Source organism: Hippoglossus stenolepis, chromosome 9 (assembly GCF_022539355.2).
Source record: "Hippoglossus stenolepis isolate QCI-W04-F060 chromosome 9, HSTE1.2, whole genome shotgun sequence".
Taxonomy (NCBI): Eukaryota; Metazoa; Chordata; class Actinopteri; order Pleuronectiformes; family Pleuronectidae; genus Hippoglossus; species Hippoglossus stenolepis.
In genome coordinates, this window is record NC_061491.1 from 25915006 (window position 1) to 25935691 (window position 20686).

Below are 20686 nucleotides of genomic sequence, written 5' to 3' on the forward strand. Positions count from 1 at the left end.
ACCAGGCTGAGCTGGCAGGAATGTGCCTCCTAGGGAAGGAAAAGTCTTCATCTGTGTCCTTAGTGTCTAAAAGTTGATAGTGGCGATGTAAACACTGCAGCGTCTGTCAGAGGCTTAATCATTAACGCAGCGTTGCCAGCAGGCCAAGGCCGGGCCTGGTTCCTCAGAGGATTACACATCGACTTCCCTGTGTCGCAGGTGAACTGGCAGGTGCACGTAGATGTGTAGGAGGTGCTGCGCCCCCTGCAGTACGCAAACACAGCTGCAGCTAGTAAGGGATGTTGACAAGTTCAAGCTTCTCAATAGATCAGGGTTTTATTGGCTGAGCAGGTTCAGGGTTAAGTGCTTTAAATAAAGACCTCACTCAGCGGTGGGTGTTTAGTGCAGCTCCCCCTCTGTAAATCAACTAAGACATTTAGTTTGTGTTCAGACTCAGAGGTTGAGAGTCTGTGATCAGGTTGTGTTTGGTTGTTAGCAGCATTATGGAAAACTGGACTGATTTGGATGGAACTTGGTGGAAGGATGAGTTTTAATCAGGAGAAAAAAGCAGAAGCAGGAATTCTTTTCCTTTTCTTTAATACTGTGAGATGCATTTTCATTGATAATTCATGGAACCTCTTCAAAATAAAATTTGGGGGACTGATATTTATGACTGTGTCAAACTCTGTGCAAATCCAACTAGGACATTTTGTACTCTCCGAGCTCTCTTCTAGTTCTTTAATATGGAAAGTTTTATCCGGGAGCAGTGATGTTAAGGATCAAATTCAGATAAAAATAGTCACTGCATCAGTCATTCAGCCTCACTTCTTACGTTGGAGGATGTTTCTTGTGGTGAAGAGGTTCTTATGTGGTCACCTGTCAGCTGCCATGTCACCAGGAGCCTGATCTAGAAATTGTTCGCACCGAAGAGAAGATACCTCTCAGTCCCCGTGTCGTGAATTAGCATTTTCAGAAGGTAACGATCCCAAACCGCTGTGTTAACAGTGAGTCCCAAGCAATCAGATTCCTGCTCATACATATTTGTGTTGTGCTCGCTGCTCTCGGCGGTGGTTTATTCATGGCTCCCCCCCCCAGCAGGGAGGTTATGTCGAGGAATGTAGCTGGAGTATCACGCTTGGCCGAACAAATGCCACATCGGCCTCACCTCCTCTCCCCCGCACCTCCCTGCGTTTCTTCCCCTCGTCTCTTTGTGCAGCGGAGCATCACAGCCAATTTCTGCGGCGTCCAGCTGACTCTGGCTGAAGGTTATTGGGTCACATGTCGGAGGCAGGAAAAAGAAACAGTCTTGATCTGTTTTTTAAAACTAAAATGCTGATGTGAAAGAAAGTTCTGCTGTTTCTCTGTTTAGTTTCTGTGAATTAAAGCCTGAGGAAAAGATGAAAGGGCGACTTAGGAGCCATGTGATAGAAAGAATTCACAGGATTAACGCTCACAGGATCAGATCATCCCATGAACTGCAGAAGAGTAATTGTCGTTCCCACCTGTTCAGGATGAGGAGGACTCCTTCGTGATGAAGGCCATCATCCATGCCATAAACGACGACAATGTGCCTGGTCTGCAGCATCTGCTCGGCTCTCTGAACAGTTATGACGTCAACCAGCCCAACAAGGTGAATTAACACAGACATCACACCTCATGGACCTTTTCACAGCAGCCATTTTGACACAAAATCATAGATAAACGCCTTATAAGACTTTGTACATGAACAGAACTTTAATTACATCTATATTTACTTCCTATTTCCTGCCGAAATTGCTGCTGTTCAAAAGTTTGCCACTGTTTTATTCTTTCAACCTTTTTTTTGATTCGAAAGTGTGAAATGCTTCCTGTCAGAATAACACCTGACAGAGGGAAAGAGTGATTTTAAAAAGATAAAAGAAAAGAGTGAATGCAGGAAATTGAACGTTTATTTTTCGCACTTTGGTCCAGAATACTTTATCTGGCCTTTTCCTGTTTTATACATCAGCCAGTACTTCCACCACCATGCGGACACACAACTAACAAGAGATACTTACATTCAAAATCATTTTCTGTAAAGAGGTTTAGCTCATATTAAAATAACTTATCATCCTAGTCCCTGAGAACTGACATTACAACGTGTGTGTGTTGCAGCACGGGACCCCTCCCCTCCTGATTGCCGCTGGCTGTGGCAACATTCAGATCATCGAGGTGCTGATGAGAAAAGGTGCAGAGATCCAGGCCCACGACAAGGTACATGTGTCATCAGTGTGACTCTGACAAGCAGCTGTTGACTCCATAACACACACACGGGCATTAAAGACGTCACGTTTCTTTCCAAATGGACTGAACCCTGAATATATTCAGTTTAATAAAAATGTGTCACTGCAGAGGAATTTATTTAATGGATGCACTCATCTGCTACTTGCATTCATTCAGTCAGTCGCATTGAAATACGACTGAATGAGCTCCAAACATTGAGATTTACAGATTTTTAAATGAGCAACAGAAATTGCTGGGCACTCAGTTATAGCAGATACCTTGAGTCTAGTCACTGGAATTAGCATTTCAAGGGATTTACTTCTCTCTGCATCCTTCAGAGCGGCGCCAACGCCATCTACTACGCAGCGAGACACGGCCACGTCGAGACCTTGAGATTCCTTCATGAAAAGAAATGCCCTCTGGATGTCCAAGATAAGGTGAATCAAGTGCCTCTTTTCTCTCTCTCTCTCTCTCTCTCTCTCTCTCTCTCTTCTCTCTCTCTCTCTGCCTGTCTCACACACACACACTTGTACAGAAACACAGATTCTTACTACGACTCCACACGCTGTTATCTATCGGCGATTGCTCACACACTCCTACACCGTTAAACCCCTTGAGAAGCATTACTTAGAATCTCCAAAAGGCCCAGAAACACACACACACACACAAACACTCTCAAAAGCACATTCACACGCTGACACTCGCCACACTCTGCCCCTGTGGAGAAAACGAGTTACTCGGGCATTTTATCATCTTATCCGCTGTTGCTATAGAAACAAGCCTTGCTGAGAAAGAATGGGCCGCGTGAGCCTGCGTGGGTGTTTGCTTTAGATGCTGGCTTGATGTTAGCCTCGATCACAGAGCCTGCTCGGGCAGACAAAATCCCAAAAGCATTTTTCCAATCTCTTTTAATCATGGTGCTCGCTGGTGGTGTCCTCTTCTGTCTGAGGTGGGGCAGAGTCCTCCGCCAGCACAGCTAATCTGCACACCGGGCACTTTCCTGATTATTATCTACTTCCCGTCCAAGGATAATTTAAGTTTCATCTTACTTTATTACGCTATAACCCCGAATCACAAGCGGAGGTGTCTGTATGTAACTAAGTAATCGCCTTACGAGAAAAGGCAAAGCTGTAAAACCTTTCAACGCCTTTTTTTTTAAGCGAGATGAACCTTTTCCCTCTAATTAAATAAATCTATGGAGCTTTTTTATCCCGAACATAAATCCATGAGATGTTATGCTAAGCGGTTCACTTTCCTTCCTACACGCGAACACCTTGGGCGCCGTTTCCCGTACGCAGCTCCTCAGCGAATGAACTTCTGCGCTGACTGGCAGCCACAACGTGAGGCTGATGGATCGATGTCTAGAGAGTGGGATGTCTGGGAATGCAGGACTGTAAAATATAAATGTGTTGTTTAAGTGGAAGTGTTTGGAAAGTTGCTGACTCCGAGGAATGAAGTCAAATGCTTCCTGTTACCATTCTCTCTAAGTACAAAAAACTTTTCCTTGATATTTATTATTTCATGTGCAAAAAGCCGTTTGAATAAAAGTGTTTGAAATGCTGAGCAGCTAACGTCATGATCTTCTGTTTTCCCTCCTGCAGTCTGGAGAGACGGCTCTTCATGTGGCGGCTCGCTATGGCAACGTGGACGTGGTGAACTACCTGTGCAGCATCCGGGCCAACCCGGACCTGTCTGACAGGGTGAGCACCTGCGTACATTTACATACACGTGCAAAAGATATGACCTGGTTTTTAATCAGAGAGACTCTTCTCCCGACCAAAGGACGCAGGTTTTATTCTTTTGCATCCTTCGTTTCCATCTCCAGGAGCAGGAGACCCCGCTGCATTGCGCTGCCTGGCACGGGTACTCGACAGTAGCCCGGGCCCTCTGCCAGACGGGCTGCCACGTGGATGCAAAGAACCGCGAGGGCGAGAGTCCGCTGCTGACGGCGTCTGCTCGGGGCTTCGCGGACATCGTGGAGTGCCTGGTGGAGCACGGGGCCGATCTACAAGCAACTGACAAGGTGATAATCTCAGATGAAAGATTTAGATCAACATCATATACACACGCGTCTAACTTTTCTTACTTTTACGCACAACGTACAGTTGCTTCCTGCTTTGCCGTTGATGCTGTGTGAGAGAAATTCAACTTCGTATTTGGGTCAGGAGTATTTCTGCAGGGTTTTCCAGATCCTTCTGGGGATTCTCAGCACTTGTGGCTCTGCCTCAGGGTTTCCTGCCATTTGTTTATTCCCAGTATCTTTGAAGATGAAAAGAGGTTAAACTAGTGTGGATTACTCGTGTGCACTGAGAAAAGAGCAAGGAAAGACAGTAAATGTGATAGTAACACTGATATTAAGCTTTCAGGGAACCAAACAAGAAATCTGATTCAACAAAAACAATTCATGCCCATTTAACAGGACCAAGAGAAAAGACAAAACATTTAAAAAGAAGCTTTAGGACATTATTCACCTCCGAGGATCAGTCTGATAAAACACCTGCATCTTTGAAGCTACTGCACAGAAGTGTTGAATGTTTAGATCAACAACAATTAAGAGAGATTGATGATTTACATTGTGTGTGTGTCTGTGTGTGTCTGTGTCCAGGACGGCCACACCGCCCTCCACCTGGCCGTACGGAGGTGTCAGGTTGAGGTGGTCCGCTGCCTCCTCAGGCACCACTGCCCCCTGGACCAGCAGGATCGCCATGGCAACACGCCGCTGCACATCGCCTGCAAGGACGGAAACCTGCCCATCGTCATGCCGATCTGCAGCGCCAAGGCGAGCCTCGACCTCGCCAACAAGGTGAGGACGTGGTTTTCTGTTTGTCCGTCTGATATCTTAACGGACCCTTGAGGGGATTTCGGTACAAAACATTCAGTTCGACTCAAGGATGAACTGATTTTAGATTTGGAGGTCAAAGGTCAAGGTCACTGTGACTTCTAGAACAGGATATCTCCAGTCTGCCGTACCAGTTTACACCTCGACTCTAAGAGGAACTAATTCGATTTCAGTGGTCAAAGGTCACGGTGACCTCTGGAAAATACGGGTATGTAGACTCCAACTGCAGGATGGACATTCTGCTTGAGAACTGTTGTAACAACACTAACATTTGATTTATCCTTGAATTAAAATGCTCCCGGTTGCACAATGAGCAGTTTTGACTCATCTCACATAAACCAAACACAGCTATTTGTTTTTTTTACAGCCGGCGGCTTCACACTGGAAACATTACATGATGCATTACCTTGATGAGTCAATTCTAAATTTCAGTTCCCTTTTCTGAAGGTATTTAAAAAGAGTCACAGACTCACAGCTCAACTGTCCACATACTTTCAGACATGTCGTGTAGCTGAACAAGGGTTAATCACAGAGGGACAAATAAACAGAGAAAGCAAACCTATTACCAGGAATTAAAGGATTTTCTCCAGGAGTAAATACATTTCTGATCTGTGATCCAGTCCGATCTATATTCTATTCATTATCGACGTGTTGTGATAGCAGCTGAAATTCAGAGCTTGTGTCTTGAGCTCATCTTCAATATCATAATAACCAGAGAATGTTTTTATTCTGATAACAGCTGGAGGCTTTAGTCTTATTTTGATAAGCTCTTCCTTCACGGCAGCTCTCTCGTACCTGGTTTTATATTTCTGACTCTGCCGAGCACGACTTCCCACACGTTCCTGCCTTTGGTGTTTTCACACGCTATTTTGACACCATCCATTTTAATGTATTCTGCGGTGGGATGCTTCTCTCAGACACTGACGCTGCAGCCTTCTCCTTCTCTTTTTATTTTGTTCTTTTTGCATACAGAAACATTTTTTCCCCAGAGTAGCTCACGGAAGTGATGTGCATCAGAAGCAGACAACACTACCAGGGATGTTATTTATTCACTATTTCCAGTTTCTGCCTGTTTTTTTTTTTGTAAGCCTTATCTCAAGCAGCATATCACACGTTGCTGAGTCTGAGCCTGGATCTGTCAGCTGGAGACACTGGGGAGGAAAACAAGAGGCGTGGAATTTAAAATGTCTCCTGTTTTGTTTAGATTCAAACGGGATGAATGATGCCTGGTTTTTTTCAAGTTGTGACTGACTGGAATTGCTACTGCTTTCAGGGATGGGTTTTAATACTTTCCAAATCTTTACTTTTATCCTCTATGAGGGAAAAATCATTTTTGTGATGTTTCAATATGTTTAAGAGGACAATAAATAATAGCTGTTATTTGCAGGTGTCAGTATTTCAGGTCTACTATTTCATTTTTGGTGAAAAATAGTGATGCAATCGGTCGACCAGCTGAAGCACGAAGACGTTGGTGCTGAGTCAGGAAATTATGCATTTCATGGGACTGAGAGAAAAACAGCACCTTCAAATCATTGCTGTGGTGTTTTTTTTATACAGTCAGCTGCTCAGTGTGGGTTTAATGTAACGCAACACAAAACATCCTGAGAAGTATTTTTACTTAACTGACAGAACAGTTCAGGATATTTGTAATAGATCTGAACGCTGTGATTGACCGTTCAGACAGAAAATGATAAATATTGATATAGGCACATTTTTATAGCCCCAACCTAAATTATGTTAAATCTTAGTCTGACCACATCCAGCTCTTTGTGGTAGATTTCCTTTTGACATTTCTCACTTGTCCATCAACTGAAAATTCATTCTTCTTCTTCTTCTTCTTCTCTTCTCTTCGTCCAGTATGGCCGGACGCCGCTCCACCTGGCGGCTAACAACGGCGGCCTCGAGGTCGTCCGTCATCTCTGCCTGTCCGGAGCCAACATCGACGCCGTCACAAACGTGAGTCACTGCACACTTCTCCGTTTCCCTTCACTTTACAGTGGCACAAGCTTAACGCGCAGGATCACATGATTTATTGTGACTGTAACTTATCTCAGGTTGTGTTTTTCCATCATTGCAGTAAATGCCTCTCTGCGTTCTGATTAATTAAACTGTCACTTACGTTGTAGGAGCTGGTTTCCGCTCACAGTCGAGCTGAATGCATTAGTGCGTGTCGAGGATTTGTCACCATGACAGATTGCAGCGTATGGATCTTGTATCTTCTGAGGGATGTTGCCATGGTTCAACGAAATGGATGAATAACATACATGACATTACTTACATAACGAACCTCCTGGAAACGTCTCTGTCTCTCTTGACTTATTTCTAAGGCGACTTGGTCATTTTCTGCTTCAGAGAAAGTTGATGCTCGACTCACTTCGCTGTCACACGCGCTCCATAAGCTGGATTTTTGTATAATTTATATAAAATGCTAGAAAGTAGATTCAATAATATTAGGTTGGCCTGGTTTATTTCCAGTAAGTTAGTTGGATCTAAATTCTCGTTGTTCAGGTGTGTTAAAGGAAACATCTTCTGACTGTTGAGTTGTTTTCTGCAGAGTCTAAGCAGCAGGTAAGAAGTCGAGGGCTCCAGCAGCCGCAGGCTAAGAGCCTTTTATCAAACCGCTCAGAATCGGCACGAGGAGTCAGAGACCAGCTTCAGTCATTTCATCTGGATGCGAGTGCGTTTGACCTCAGATCTGTGGGAGTCCACGAAACAATGATCTGTAAATGCTGCACAACAAAAGCTGTTCTGTTGCTGCACCTCAGCTCTGCCAGCTCATGTTTCTCCAGGATGAGTTGTAGTGATGCGATACTTTGCTTTGGGGTTGTGTGGCTACAGAAAGAGAAAAGAATGGATCCCAATAAAAATCTACAAATTCTTAGAACGCAAATGTCAGAGTCAGTTCCTCTTACCAGCCTCCCTGTATAATCTCTGGAAAATATCCAAGTGGGCATGTTGATGACATTTCTGCTGCACACCTAAAGTGACCTCAAAATTCACCATGAAACACTGGGGGGGGGGCTCACAGTCCCCTGACATGAGCAACATCATGAAGTCTGTGGGTGGATCTGGAACCTGCCGTGTGCGCAGCCCAAAAACATGTCCGAATTTGAAGAAATCTGCCGGAAGAGTGGGTGAAAGAAAATGAAATCCAGAAGAGAACGGGTCTGAGCTGGCGCCAAAATATGTTTGCAAGCTGTGATGCCAGATGTGTCATTTTTGACGTGTCGTTCCTTTTCTTCATTTTCTTCGTCGTAATCCTTCCTGGATTGTTCCTCATCCATTTTAAATCTCCTGAAGTTAAATTCATCTGAGCAGCTGCAGCTTCTCTGTCTCAGTTCTGCATCAAGTTGTTTTAAAATCCTTTACATCACTGTCGCCTCTGCTTCAGTGACCACGTTCTTTATTTAGATTTTTCTGTGCAGCACCAAGGTCTTTGTCTTGTTAGGCCACATTTCAGCTCTTCTTTTTTTTTGGCCAACTGATAAATCTGTCTGGCTCTAGTTAGATCATTTATTAAATATATGGAGAGGACATTTTATTTTACTCTCATCTGGGTTAGTAAATATGTATTTCATTGTCTTTATGTATCTGTAGATATTTTGAGATATGTGACTCACATTAAGAAATAAAACCATTTTAATGGTTCCTGCCAGATGTCCCACGCTGAGGTTTCTCTTTCTCTCCCTCCTCTGGAGCTGTTAATATTGTATGACAGCTGATGTGCTACTTGATGCATGTTTAATCTTGAAATCACACACTGAAATGTATAATTCATCGTGCGGTGACCTGCAGTTGGTGGTTTTTAGAGCAGACCGGAGGAAACGGAAAAGCTCACAGTTTAGATTTCTACGATTTGCTCAGTTCTGACGTTTCGTAGGAAAGTGAAAGGAGAAACCTTTCGCTTGGTGGCGTCTGCTACACGTCACAAATTCACAGCATTGGGATCATTCTTCTCTCTTCTACGTATAATTCATAAACCGTAAATAAAGATGAAATATCCTGTATGTGGCGCCTTTTTAAAGTTATGTGGAACCGGAGCAATCATGTTATTATATTATATTTCAGTTATATTCTCTTAAAACGAGACACTGCAGACGATCGAATGTTCATCTGGTGTTTTTTACGTGGAACTTAACACCAGCCGCTCCTCTGTCGCTGCCAAGCACCAGTAGTAATAATCGTGACGCTCCATCTGTACAGTCCCGTGAATTCGTTTGCATATTAAAATCACTCCGAGTGGTCAGTAGGAGCTGCTCTTCATTTACTTGACATTCAGCTCATCCAAACAACTCAAAGGTCGTTGTTCTTGTTGTGTTCCAATAATATGATGCGGCCTTATCAGAGGAGCACTTTAGAGAGAAGGACACGCTGAAAACCAAGCGGAAAATTAAAGCTGGAACATGTACAGCGAAGGTCTCGCATGAAAAGAGTGATTTTCAAAGTGTTTTTTTAATGATTTTATTTTTCTGGATCAAACCCAGAACGAGTCGCGTCTCCTCTGCCTCAGTGGTCTGTAGAAAGGGGGAAGTGGTTTGTGGGCGTTTCAGGCTGTCGATGCCGGACAGTGACAGATGGCCGAGTCAGTGAAGGAGACGTGAAAGTTGTCGGGTCTGTGGCGTTTCTGTGTCAGTGTGTTGAGGAGGAAATGGAGAGAGTAACAAATGAGTGCGGTTGTGGAGCTGGACACAGAGAGAAGAATGATGGTGCACGGACTGAACTGAAAGACTCTGCAGCTGCAGTTAACTGTGATGCAGTGATGTGAATCAGAAACACCGGAGTGCACATTTAAACAGCTACGGAAAATGTTGAGGATTGTCTGTTTGCTGACGAGTTCTCGTGCATATATTTATCCTTCTCTTCTTTGTCCTCCCTCAGGATGGAAAGACGGCGGAGGAGTTGGCTTCTACCGATCAACATGAACACATCATTTCTTTGTTGGGGAAGCTGAAAAAGGTTAAGAAAAGGACACGCGCACACAACCTTATGTTTATTTATGATGTTTGGGTGATTTCTTCATAACTTTACTATTTAAATGGAGTCAAGGGAAAAGGCTGCGTTGTGCAAACCCAGGTTTCACAAACACTCATCTCACTTTGGTCTATTTCAGAGCAGAGACGTTTTCCAACAGGAATGTGTTAGACCATTTTTAGACTGTGGCAGCACTTGGCCTCACTCTCACAGGTAGAAGCGGATGATAAAACACTTCAACTCAATTGAAGGTACTGAAGCACGGAGCTTGAGGAACTAGAGAAGTGTTACTGTCCACACACTTAATCCACGATGACTTAAAGCACAGAGAGTGTCACTGTCTGTGCTCGAGGGCTCTTTAATAGGACCGGACTCGAACCACCGTGATCAAAGCTGAGACCCTCCTGTTACATGACATCCAGCTTCTCTACACTCATCCCTCCAGAGGTGTACGAGCTGGAGCTGCGTCCAGTGTTCCCAGTCCGAACCAGGTCTCCTCCACCAAACCACACTGAGACCATTATCCTTTTCAACTAAAGTTAAATGTTAGCGACTTCTCCTCTGATCGTTTCTTCTCCAGAAAACCCGCTGAGATTCAGTGCAGAGCGTGAAAACACCAAAGCAGCAACTTGCGAAAACAGTCATCCTCTGCATATGCTCGGCTAATTTAAGACACTTCACACACCGATGCCAGATTCAAATGAACGACGCAGACTTCCAAAGACCCCAGAGAGAAAAGAGACGGATAATAAGAAGTCGACAAAATGTGTTTCCAAAAGGAAAAGTGTTGTTTTCTGCTCAGATGTGAATCACATGGATTGAATTTAGAAACTTTCTTTATTAACATAACCCAGGTGGGAGCGTGGAGGGTTTTCACATCCCACACAACCACACCAGCATTTGAGGTCACTCCTGATTCATGACTCATCTATTGGATCAGTTTTAAGTGTTTTACAGGTTAACAAATGTTATATGATGAATTACAGGAGGCAGAGGAGTGTTTGGAAACGACTCGTGCTCGTGTGTTTGTATCATAGAAAAACTTTAAGATGAGTTTAGAGAGTCAGCTTTCTAGCATCACTGTGGATTCTAATGGGAGTTGATGCCATGACGGTGATAAATGTGTATTTCAGTGTGATCTGAACTATCCGTGGTTTTTACTAACTTCTTGTCGTCATGTGTGTTTTTATTTTTTATGTGTGGCTTCAGGACAACCACAAGCTGAGCTACATCCAGCAGCTGCGGCCCACGCAGACCCTCCAGCCCAGGATCAAGCTGAAGCTGTTCGGCCACTCCGGAGCCGGGAAGAGCTCGCTGCTGGAGTCTCTGAAATGTGGCATCCTGCGCAGCTTCTTCAGGAGGAGGAGGACGACACGCATGACCAACACGACCCGTCACCCCAACTCCCCCGTCAACTCCAAACCTTCCGGTAGGTTAACGGACAGACCTGAGGGAGCTGTGATAATCCTACACAAGTTTAATCCTCCAGATCACCTGCCAAGAACCAGAACTACCTACTCAGAATAATTCATAAGTCACGTTTAATGCACATAAACAGTGTTGATTTAATGTTTGTTCACCTTCATTCGCAACTCATCAAGTTCATGCAACAGTTTTCATGTTTGTCAGAGGTTTTGAAGCTTGAAAATTTGAATTTTAGTTTAAGAAAATCACATTTGAGCAGCTTTGCACCTGCATCGAGTGAAAGAAGAAACTAGTCGAACTCTAAACGGTGTACGACAAACATAAGATGCCAGAAGCCTCGATATATTTGACTTGGCCCCTTTTTCCTAATTCCTCGTCAGATGATGGCTGAAGGAATATCGGGGTTTTAAGTTATTCTTTAAAGTAGAAACTTTGTTTTTTACTCCTCCTGGTCTAAGAAAAGCCTTTTTTTTCCTGTGTCGGATGTGTAAAGACTCAATGACATGTTCAGTGTAGTGTAAGAAAAACACAAACTCATCAATCTTTCTCTGTATTTGCTCTCATCTACACACACACACACACACACACACACACACACACACACACACACACACACACGCGCTCAGAGCCATTACCTCTCGGACAGACCTGATGCTCATTCATGTGTATACAGTTAGCGATCCCATCTTCTTTACTATGTGCAAACCAGTGGCCCGAGTCCTTCGCTGCACAGGAAGCTGCTTCGCTTCTGCCTGAATTCAGTAACTGTCTCTGTTGACTCTGTTACAACTGAGGGGATGTTGACACAGGGAAACACAAAGAGACCGAGAGGGAATGAAAAGCATCGTCATGTCCGTCTGTTTGGTTTTTAGATTTCTATTCAAGCAGATTCCATACAGGCATCAATCTTCAACTTTTATGAGCCTGTTGAATGTGGCGCGTTGAAAACATATTTATACTCATTGAAAGCATATTTATAATGCTTTTAGGCACATAACTGAAAGTATTCTGCTCTGTGTGATGTTGTGAGGCTGATCTCCCTTTATCCTTTTACTTAACTAATCTGTCAAAAAACAGAAGACGTCACAGTCTTTGTATGTAGTGATGGATTAGATCATAAATAAACTCAAACTGTATCCACCCGATTCAGTCACAATAAGGCAGGATGAACATAAACAAAGCTGCTGCAGACCTGTGGTTCAACACCACAGAAAACCCACTGGTAGGTGTGGTCCCTCAGTGTTGAGAACATCTGGATGTCGAGTTGCTGAGGGGATTTATCTGCTTTAGAACAGCACCACCTTGTGTCAGCAAGTGTGAGAAATAAGTCTGGATATCTGTTTACCTGATTGATTATTTAAAATACTTTTTTGTACTGAACCGGAATATTACAACAAATATTTCAAGAAACGATAAATCTTTACACCACAGATACAATAATAATGATATAATCATAATAACATTTATTTGCACAGGACATTAACTCACATTTTCAAAAAGTATGACAAATTGCAAACCAATATAAAACAATATAAAATCAAGTGAAATAATAACAGTAACTTTAAAATTAACCAATGTACAAATACTTAAATACTTCAATGACTTTAACAAGTTCCATCTACTCTGTTTTCCTCTGTGCTTCAGTGTCGGTGAGTATTTCCAACTTGTACCCGGGCTGTGAGAATGTGAGCGTGCGGAGTCGCAGCATGATGTTTGAGCCCAGTCTCACCAAAGGCGTCCTGGAGGTCTTCTCCCCCGTCCACAGCGCCCTGTCCACCGCCGACGACCAGGCCACGAAGGCCATCGACATCCAGCACGCCAACATCCACGGTGAGAACCGGAGGCAGCTACGTTTAACCAGAACTGGAACGAAACACAGGAAATACTTAGACTGCACTTCTTTCCCTCTCTGCAGGTGTGGGGGATTTCAGCGTGTGGGAGTTTTCGGGGAACCCCGTCTATTACTGCTCCTACGACTACTTTGCCGCCAACGACGTCACGGCGATCCACTTGGTCCTGTTCAGCCTGGAGGAGCCGTACGAGACTCAGCTGAGCCACATCACATACTGGCTGAACCTGCTGAAGGCTCTCACGCTGCCCCAGGACAACATCGGTGAGCACCGCTTCCTCAACCACAGCTGTATTAACACGGCAGGACCTGAAAAGCTCTGGATTCAGTTTCCTCAAAAAGGCTTAAACAGTCTTCCATTTAATTTATTAAAGTATTCAACATGTCTGCTTTTAAAAACCTAATTTATTTCAACGTTATACATCTGTAAACATTTATAAACTAAATACTGTAACGATGGATTAAATGTTATAAACACCCAGGATGTAATTTATTCACTAAGTAAAGAATTGCAGCCTTATTGTCCATGATAGTGAAATTATGATGAAATGGTGTTAAACTAATAAAAATAAATGTTCTGTCCTGAATTTAATTTAACCCTTAAACTGCTGCAGAAACACGATTCGTAGTAAATCCACTCAGATATTATAAGTTATTGACCAGATTTCAGCACTTAAGAAGAGATTGTGTCTTAATTGTATTAGTGCAATTAGATCCTTAATCCTTAATGAGGAAGATGCATGACTGTGAAAGATGCTTTCACCAGATCACCATGATTTCACCAGACAACATGTACGAAGTCATTGTAAAGTGACTTGCATTATAAATCCTCTGTTCTCTGTTCTCTCCAGCTTTCGGGGGTCGGATCCCGCAGCCTCTCATGGTCGTGCTGGTGGCCACGCACGCCGACCTCGCTGACGTCCCCAGAGCGTTTTCTGGAGACTTCAGCTACGACAAGGAGAGAGCTCTGCTCAAGGAAGTCCGGAACAGGTTGGGAGTCAAACCTCAGCACGACGAGGGGGGGTTGTTTGTTGTTGTTGGATCATTTTATTTACCAGATGAAACCTCCCTCAATGCCGTAATAAATTATAGCTCCAAACAGCTTGTAAAGACTAAAGTACCCATGAGCCTCAGCAACTTTTCCACCACAACCTTTTACATGCCACTAAAATAATAATAATAAGAGTCCCATGTAGCTCCAGTGTTTCTGTTACGTCTCAATGTACAAGCGATGGTCCTTCAGATTATCTCATTAATCCTGTGAGGAGGTGTCACTTTCTAATAATGTCTGTCTTGTTTTATTTCAGATTTGGGAACGACATGGAGTTCAGTGACAAGTTGTTTGTGATGGATGCTGGAGCCTCAAACTCCAAAGAGATAAAGCTGCTGAGGAGCCACTTACAGGAGCTTCGCACCAACATCATATCGGTGAGCACTGCCTCTTCCTCGTCTGCTTCCTCTGTTTCCTTTGCTTCCTCTCCTTCCTTGTCTGCCTCCTCTGTTTCCTCTCCTTCCTCTGTTTCCTCTGCTTCCTCTCCTTCCTCGTCTGCCTCCTCTGTTTCTTCTTCTTCCTCTGTTTCCTCTGCTTCCTCCCCTTCCTCGTCTCCTTCCTCTGTTTCCTCTGCTTCCTCCCCTTCCTCTCCTGCCTCCTCAGCTCCTCCCTGTGTCTTTTCACTTTTATCTAATCTCCCTGAAAGAACACAAGCAGATCATGGACGTAATTGATCAATATCTGAAAGTAAAAATATTAGTTGAACTTGGTTTAACATTCTATCAGATGACAGATAAATGTAACGTGTTGTGACTTGTCGTTGCAGACGTGCAGTCCCATGACGCTGCTGTCGGAGCGTCTGCTGACCACGCTGCCGTCCTGGAGGAAGCTGAGTGGCCCCAACCAGCTGACGTCGTGGCAGCAGTTTGTCAGCGACGTCCAGGAGCACATCAACCCTCTGGTCAGCCAGGATCACCTCCGCACACTGGCCCTGCAGCTTCACAGCATGGGAGAGGTGTGTGTGTTTTTATCAGCAGCTGGCTGTCACTTCACCAGACTAACACCAGGGGGCACTGTGCTTTCATAAATGAATAAAACCAAGTATGTTTTTCATCTCTAGAGAAAAAAACTCCACAGCTGGAAGATGTTGTCTCTGTTTATTCACCAGAGTGACTCAGCTCAGGAGGAACATTTGGAAACTGACTAAAAGTGTCTTTTATTTCCTGTTAGTTTGATCTCACTCTTTTCCTCTCCCTCTCTCACCATCTCTCCTCTTTTATTTGCTCCCTCCTTCCACAGATCAACATCATGCAGAGTGAGACGGTGCAGGACGTCGTTCTGCTGGAGCCTCGCTGGCTCTGCAGCAATGTCCTCGGCAAGCTGCTCTCCGTGGAGACGCCCAAGGCCATCCACCACTACAGGGGGCGCTACAGGCTGGAGGAGGTGCAGGCTCTGGCCCCTGAAAGTGACGTGGACGAGCTGCTGCAGATTCTGGACGCCATGGATGTCTGCGCCCGTGACGCCACCAACCCCTCCATGGTGGATGTTCCTGCCCTCATCAAGACAAACGGCCTCAACCGCTCCTGGACCGAAGAGGAGGAAGAAGAGTCTCTGCTCTACGGCGGCGTGCGGCTCGTCCCTGCTGAGCACCTCACGCCCTTCCCCTGTGGCCTGTTTCACAAACTGCAGGTCAACCTGTGTCGCTGGAGCCACCAGCAGAAGCCAGAGGAGGAGGGCATAGAGGACATCGCCGGAGACATTCATCTCTGGACCAACGGGGCCAAGGTGAGTCAGGGGACAGTGGAGGCCATGATTCTGCTGGTCAACCACGGGCAGGGGCTGGAGATCCAGGTGCGTGGACACGATTCCGAGCGGGCCAAGTGCTACACCCTGTTGGACACCATCTGCAGCATCACAGAGAACCTACTGGCCTCCACGCTGCCGGGACTGCTCACCGCCAAATACTACCTGAGTCCTCAGCAGCTGCGGGAACACCACGCCCCCATCATGGTCTACCAACCCAAAGATTTCTTCCGGGCACAAGTCCAGCGGGAAAATTCTCTCACCAACACGATGGGAGGCTACCGGGAGAGCTTCAGCAGCATTCTGGTGTTCGGTTGTGCTGAGGTTTACCAGCAGGGGATTCTGGGAACAGACATCCACATATCAGACGTCCCCCTGCTGGCTCGCAGGAAGCTCTGCCGCATGCTGGACCCTCCGGACGCGCTGGGGAAAGACTGGTGCCTGCTCGCCATGAACCTGGGCCTCACAGACCTGGTGGCCAAACACAGCAACGGGACTCCAAATGGCACCCCCGAGCTGGACCCCGACTCCCAGCAGGCCGTGCTGCAGCCCAGCCCGACGGCGGCGCTGCTGCAGGAGTGGAGCGGGCGAGCGGACAGCACGGTCGGCGTGCTGATGGCCAAGCTGAGGGAGCTTGGCCGTCGAGACGCCGCCGACTTCCTGCTCAAAGCTTCTCCCGTCTTCAGGGTCAACATGGAGGCGGTGGGTGGAGCCGTCAACGGCTACCCCCCCACCTGCAACGGAGGCATGTCGTACAACTCCATCAGCTCCGTCGTGTCCCGCTGAACTGATCAGGGTCGACTCTCTGTCCTCGCCAGACGAGACGGTTTGTCCCATGAGACTTTTCTCCCTGAACAGACTCCTGTGGGTGTGTGTGTGTGTGTGTGAAAATAAACAAGTGCAATCGTTACCCGAGTCGAGCAGCTCGCTCTTCAATCACTCCCATTACGTCGGAGCCAGATGTTGTGTTTGTGCTCTCCACATCTGTACAGCCGAACTCTCCTTCCACTTTGAATGTTGTGAAAACTGAACGTCCTGAGCTCCAAAGAGGAATCTGTGCTTTTATTCTGTTCTTATTCTTGTCGTGCTGCTTTTTAAAATCCCTCCTCCTCTCTCTCCTCTACAGTCGGAAAGTTCAAATCTCACAACATCCCCATAACAGACAGGAAAAGATGGCGGTCTCATGTTCGGACCTTTCTCTCACGTTCAGGACTTTATGAAATCAGTGTAGACTCGGAGGCTGTCGTCTGTCCTCCCCCGAGCCTTCACCTCACTCCTGTTCCACCGCTGTAACGCTCGGCCGCTCGGCTCAGAGTTTAATACATGAACAGCATTTCAGCGAGTGCCTTTGTGGCCTTCTACCTCCCTAAAGAGCACAAAGTCGTCCCAACAGTGGTTCTGTCCAAACATTCGAACAACTGTGCCTTGTTGACACTGATCGAAACTCGACTTCGAGAGAAAAAAAGGAAAAAAGCTTGTCTCGTTTTACAAAGTTCTGAAATTTGAATTTCACAAACGCGACTGAAATCGGATCCTCGTTTCTGCCGAGTTCTGTTTGATGACTTTAATGTCGAGTCGTCGGGAGATGTTTGATCTCAGATTGAATTCAGTGTGGAGTTGATGTGACGCTGTGAGTCAAAGGGAAACTGGTGTGTTGTTGGGTTTTTACAGCCCTGCGTATTTCTCTAAGTATTATCCATCCAACAACAAAATACTATGTTCTGGATTCATTTGATGACGTTTAATCTCATAGGTTTGTTGAAAGATTCCTGGAAAGAAAATTACAGGAACAGAAAGTGTCTATAACTGTTTGATTTAGTCTGAGCGGTTTATTGTTGAATTTCCATGAAAGTAATTTGCTCCAGTGAAACGAACTTTTGTGAAACCAAAGCTCTGCACTGAGGAATAGAAGAAAGTTGTGTTCCAGTTCCTCTTCATCACTTAAGAGACGGTTTAATTCCTGGTCTTGGTCACAACTTTGAAAACTTTTGAAAGAAAAAAACAATTATCTGCGTCTCAGTCAAGAGGTTTCAATTTCCAGAGATTCAATTTGAGCTCGAACACTTTAAAACTCTGTGTAGTGATTGAACACGTCCACGTTTTCCAGGAATCTTTATCATAATTAAACAGCTGCGTATGTAAGAAACTATGGGACCTGTAAATGAAAGTGTTTCTCTGCTGTTCAGCCTCACACAAAGGGAACTGGAGCCATGTTTTTCCTCAACTACTCGAGTCACGCGTGCTTACTGAGCGTTAATGTGTCCGACAGCAGGAAGCGCAGCACTGATGCTGTTCAGCTTCAGGCTCCAACTCAAAACTGAAGTAAACAACCCGAAGAGGTGAAATTTTGTAATTTGGTCGATTTCTAAACTTTTGTACCGAGCAAACAGCAACAAGTTTTCTACACGTGTGACGGACGTCAACAGTCTCAGAGTCGGAGTCAGTTTCACCGACGCCGCTTGTGTCCGAGCGTCGGTGTCACTTTCACTCGGCTTCACGTTTTCTTTCACTTCTAATGACACAAAGCTGCAGCTCAGCGAAATCATTGAATATAAACAAAGCTGAATTAAAAAGGCCGAAGGCTGCAGATGATAGAAAAACATGTTCACCTTGTGGAAGCTGGTGTTTTATAATGTTTGTTTGAACGAACCTGGACCAGGAAAAATGCTCTTTTGTGTTTTAATGTCGGGGGAAAAGACCGTTTCATTCTCATAACGTTGGTGTAAAGAACCTTTTTCTAGACGCTGTGTCACAGTCTGGTAGAAAACCAGCGGCTCTGTGCAGTATTTCCTGTTTGTCTGTCTTTTCTTCCTCCATCTGCTCAGAGATGAGACTTTACAGACGATTTCCAATCCGCTCTCACTCTCTGTCTCAGCTTGAACTTGCCAATCGACACAGCGAACCTCGAGCTGTGGTGTAAATACTCGAGTGTCCTTCACTTCATCCTCTCGTTTGTTAGTTCAGCTCCTTCAGCTTCGCCCCAATACGTCAATTACAACGAGGCTAAATGAATGTACGACACATTTTTCCTAAAAAAACCGATAGAACTCCTGCTTGTGTATAAAAAACATGACGAAGTGAAATGTCCCAAACTGCTCGTGAACATTGTTTTATTTTTTCTTGTTTTACTGAAGTTGCCAACGTGGTGTGCCTGGAAAAACGCACTTCTTCATTCCTCTGTTGTTGCCTTGTAAACACGAAGAGGTGATGTCTGAGAAAGGGAAGTGAACATGAAGTTTCTCCTTCCAGAAAAAAAAAGAGACACTCTGTGCTAAGAGCTGAGAATCACCTCCATATTGTCACGTTTGTTTTTTTTCCACATGGTTCCGGCTGCGAGTGCAACTGGAACAAAGGTTTTCTGAAAAAACACGGTTCTGCGAGTTTCTGTTGAACGAGGAAACTGGACTGGACGCTCGGTCTGATCGCCACATTGCACAAGTCTTATTGTCGCTATTTATGTTACGTTCTTTAAGCATGTCTTGGAATGCCATGTTCTTAGTACTTCTGACACTTTATAGTGTGATACATTTTATAATAAATTCTTTACCTAATATCAACGTCTCTGTCCTTCCTCACATCTTTAATTTTTGATTTTCATTTAAAACAAGGTAACAAGACCCTCACGAGGAGGTTGAGAAGACTTTTTAATATTTTATAATCCTTTATTAATCCCACAACAGGAAGTTACAACAGCTGAGGTGATGCAAAATAAGAGCATCGGTAAAAAAAAGTGATAAATATGAAGTATAAACATATGGGAATAAAATTGGTGGATATAAATCTAAGGAAATATTTTATATATAGTGTGTAAACAGGAGGTTAAGTAGGATTGCACATAATAAAATATTGAAATTACAGCGACCCAAACAAATGAATGAAACTGCACCTGAGTGAATTATTGGTGCAATAATCAGAATTTGGATCAGAAGAAAGTTCCTGACTTTTCTGTTTTCTTGTGACTTTTTGAATGAGCAAGAGATTTAAAACAAAGGGAAGAGAAATGACTGGTTGAACTGGTTTAACTTACAACTGATAATTAGCAAGTAGAAGTTAATTGTTTTTAAAGAGTAAGAAACAACTGATGCACATAAGACTGACGAGGATTTACAAGTTATTACTTATTTTACTCTTATAGAAAATGAACCCTAACAGCACTTTATATAAACTTCTGCATCATGTCATTGTCTCTTTATTGATTTAAAATATATATTTGAAGCTTCCTGATGTAGAATCAATAAAAGGCCTCTTCATCATATTATCAAGACTTTTTAGATTGTGTATTTTAATTGGAAGTAAAAATGTGGATGTTTCTTATTAGTGTGAATATAAAGTGACTTGGAAACCTTCTTCCTGAATTTACTTTAATTAACTTAAGAAAAGATTAAAGAGTATTTAAGCACCAGGTTAAAGGACGACCTCACTTGTTGCAGCGACTCACTGAGTTTCTGACTCTGGTTCACTGGTTCCTCTGCTGAATTCCAGGCTGTGTTATTTACACTTCTCTGGCTTCATTGTGGGGCCTGAGCTGCAGCAACACACACACACACACACACACACACACACACACACACACACACTCAGTCACACT

At 44.4% G+C, this 20686-nt stretch overlaps 1 protein-coding gene across 2 annotated transcripts in view; it reads left to right on the plus strand.

The window, feature by feature from the left end:
- The window catches only part of dapk1 (death-associated protein kinase 1), a 67810-nt gene extending 48161 nt beyond the window's left edge, over window positions 1-19649 (plus strand). For both annotated transcript variants that reach the window (XM_047341251.1, XM_035165918.2), the window contains 15 exons: window positions 1490-1609; window positions 2113-2211; window positions 2559-2657; window positions 3822-3920; window positions 4046-4243; window positions 4826-5023; window positions 6917-7015; window positions 9938-10015; window positions 11240-11459; window positions 13100-13285; window positions 13371-13568; window positions 14156-14294; window positions 14612-14732; window positions 15122-15310; window positions 15595-19649. In XM_047341251.1, coding sequence (XP_047197207.1) covers window positions 1490-1609; window positions 2113-2211; window positions 2559-2657; window positions 3822-3920; window positions 4046-4243; window positions 4826-5023; window positions 6917-7015; window positions 9938-10015; window positions 11240-11459; window positions 13100-13285; window positions 13371-13568; window positions 14156-14294; window positions 14612-14732; window positions 15122-15310; window positions 15595-16884 — 3333 coding nt within the window. In that variant the 3' untranslated portion in view covers window positions 16885-19649. The remainder of the gene's footprint in view (window positions 1-1489; window positions 1610-2112; window positions 2212-2558; window positions 2658-3821; window positions 3921-4045; window positions 4244-4825; window positions 5024-6916; window positions 7016-9937; window positions 10016-11239; window positions 11460-13099; window positions 13286-13370; window positions 13569-14155; window positions 14295-14611; window positions 14733-15121; window positions 15311-15594) is intronic.
- The last annotated feature ends 1037 nt before the right edge of the window (window positions 19650-20686 follow it).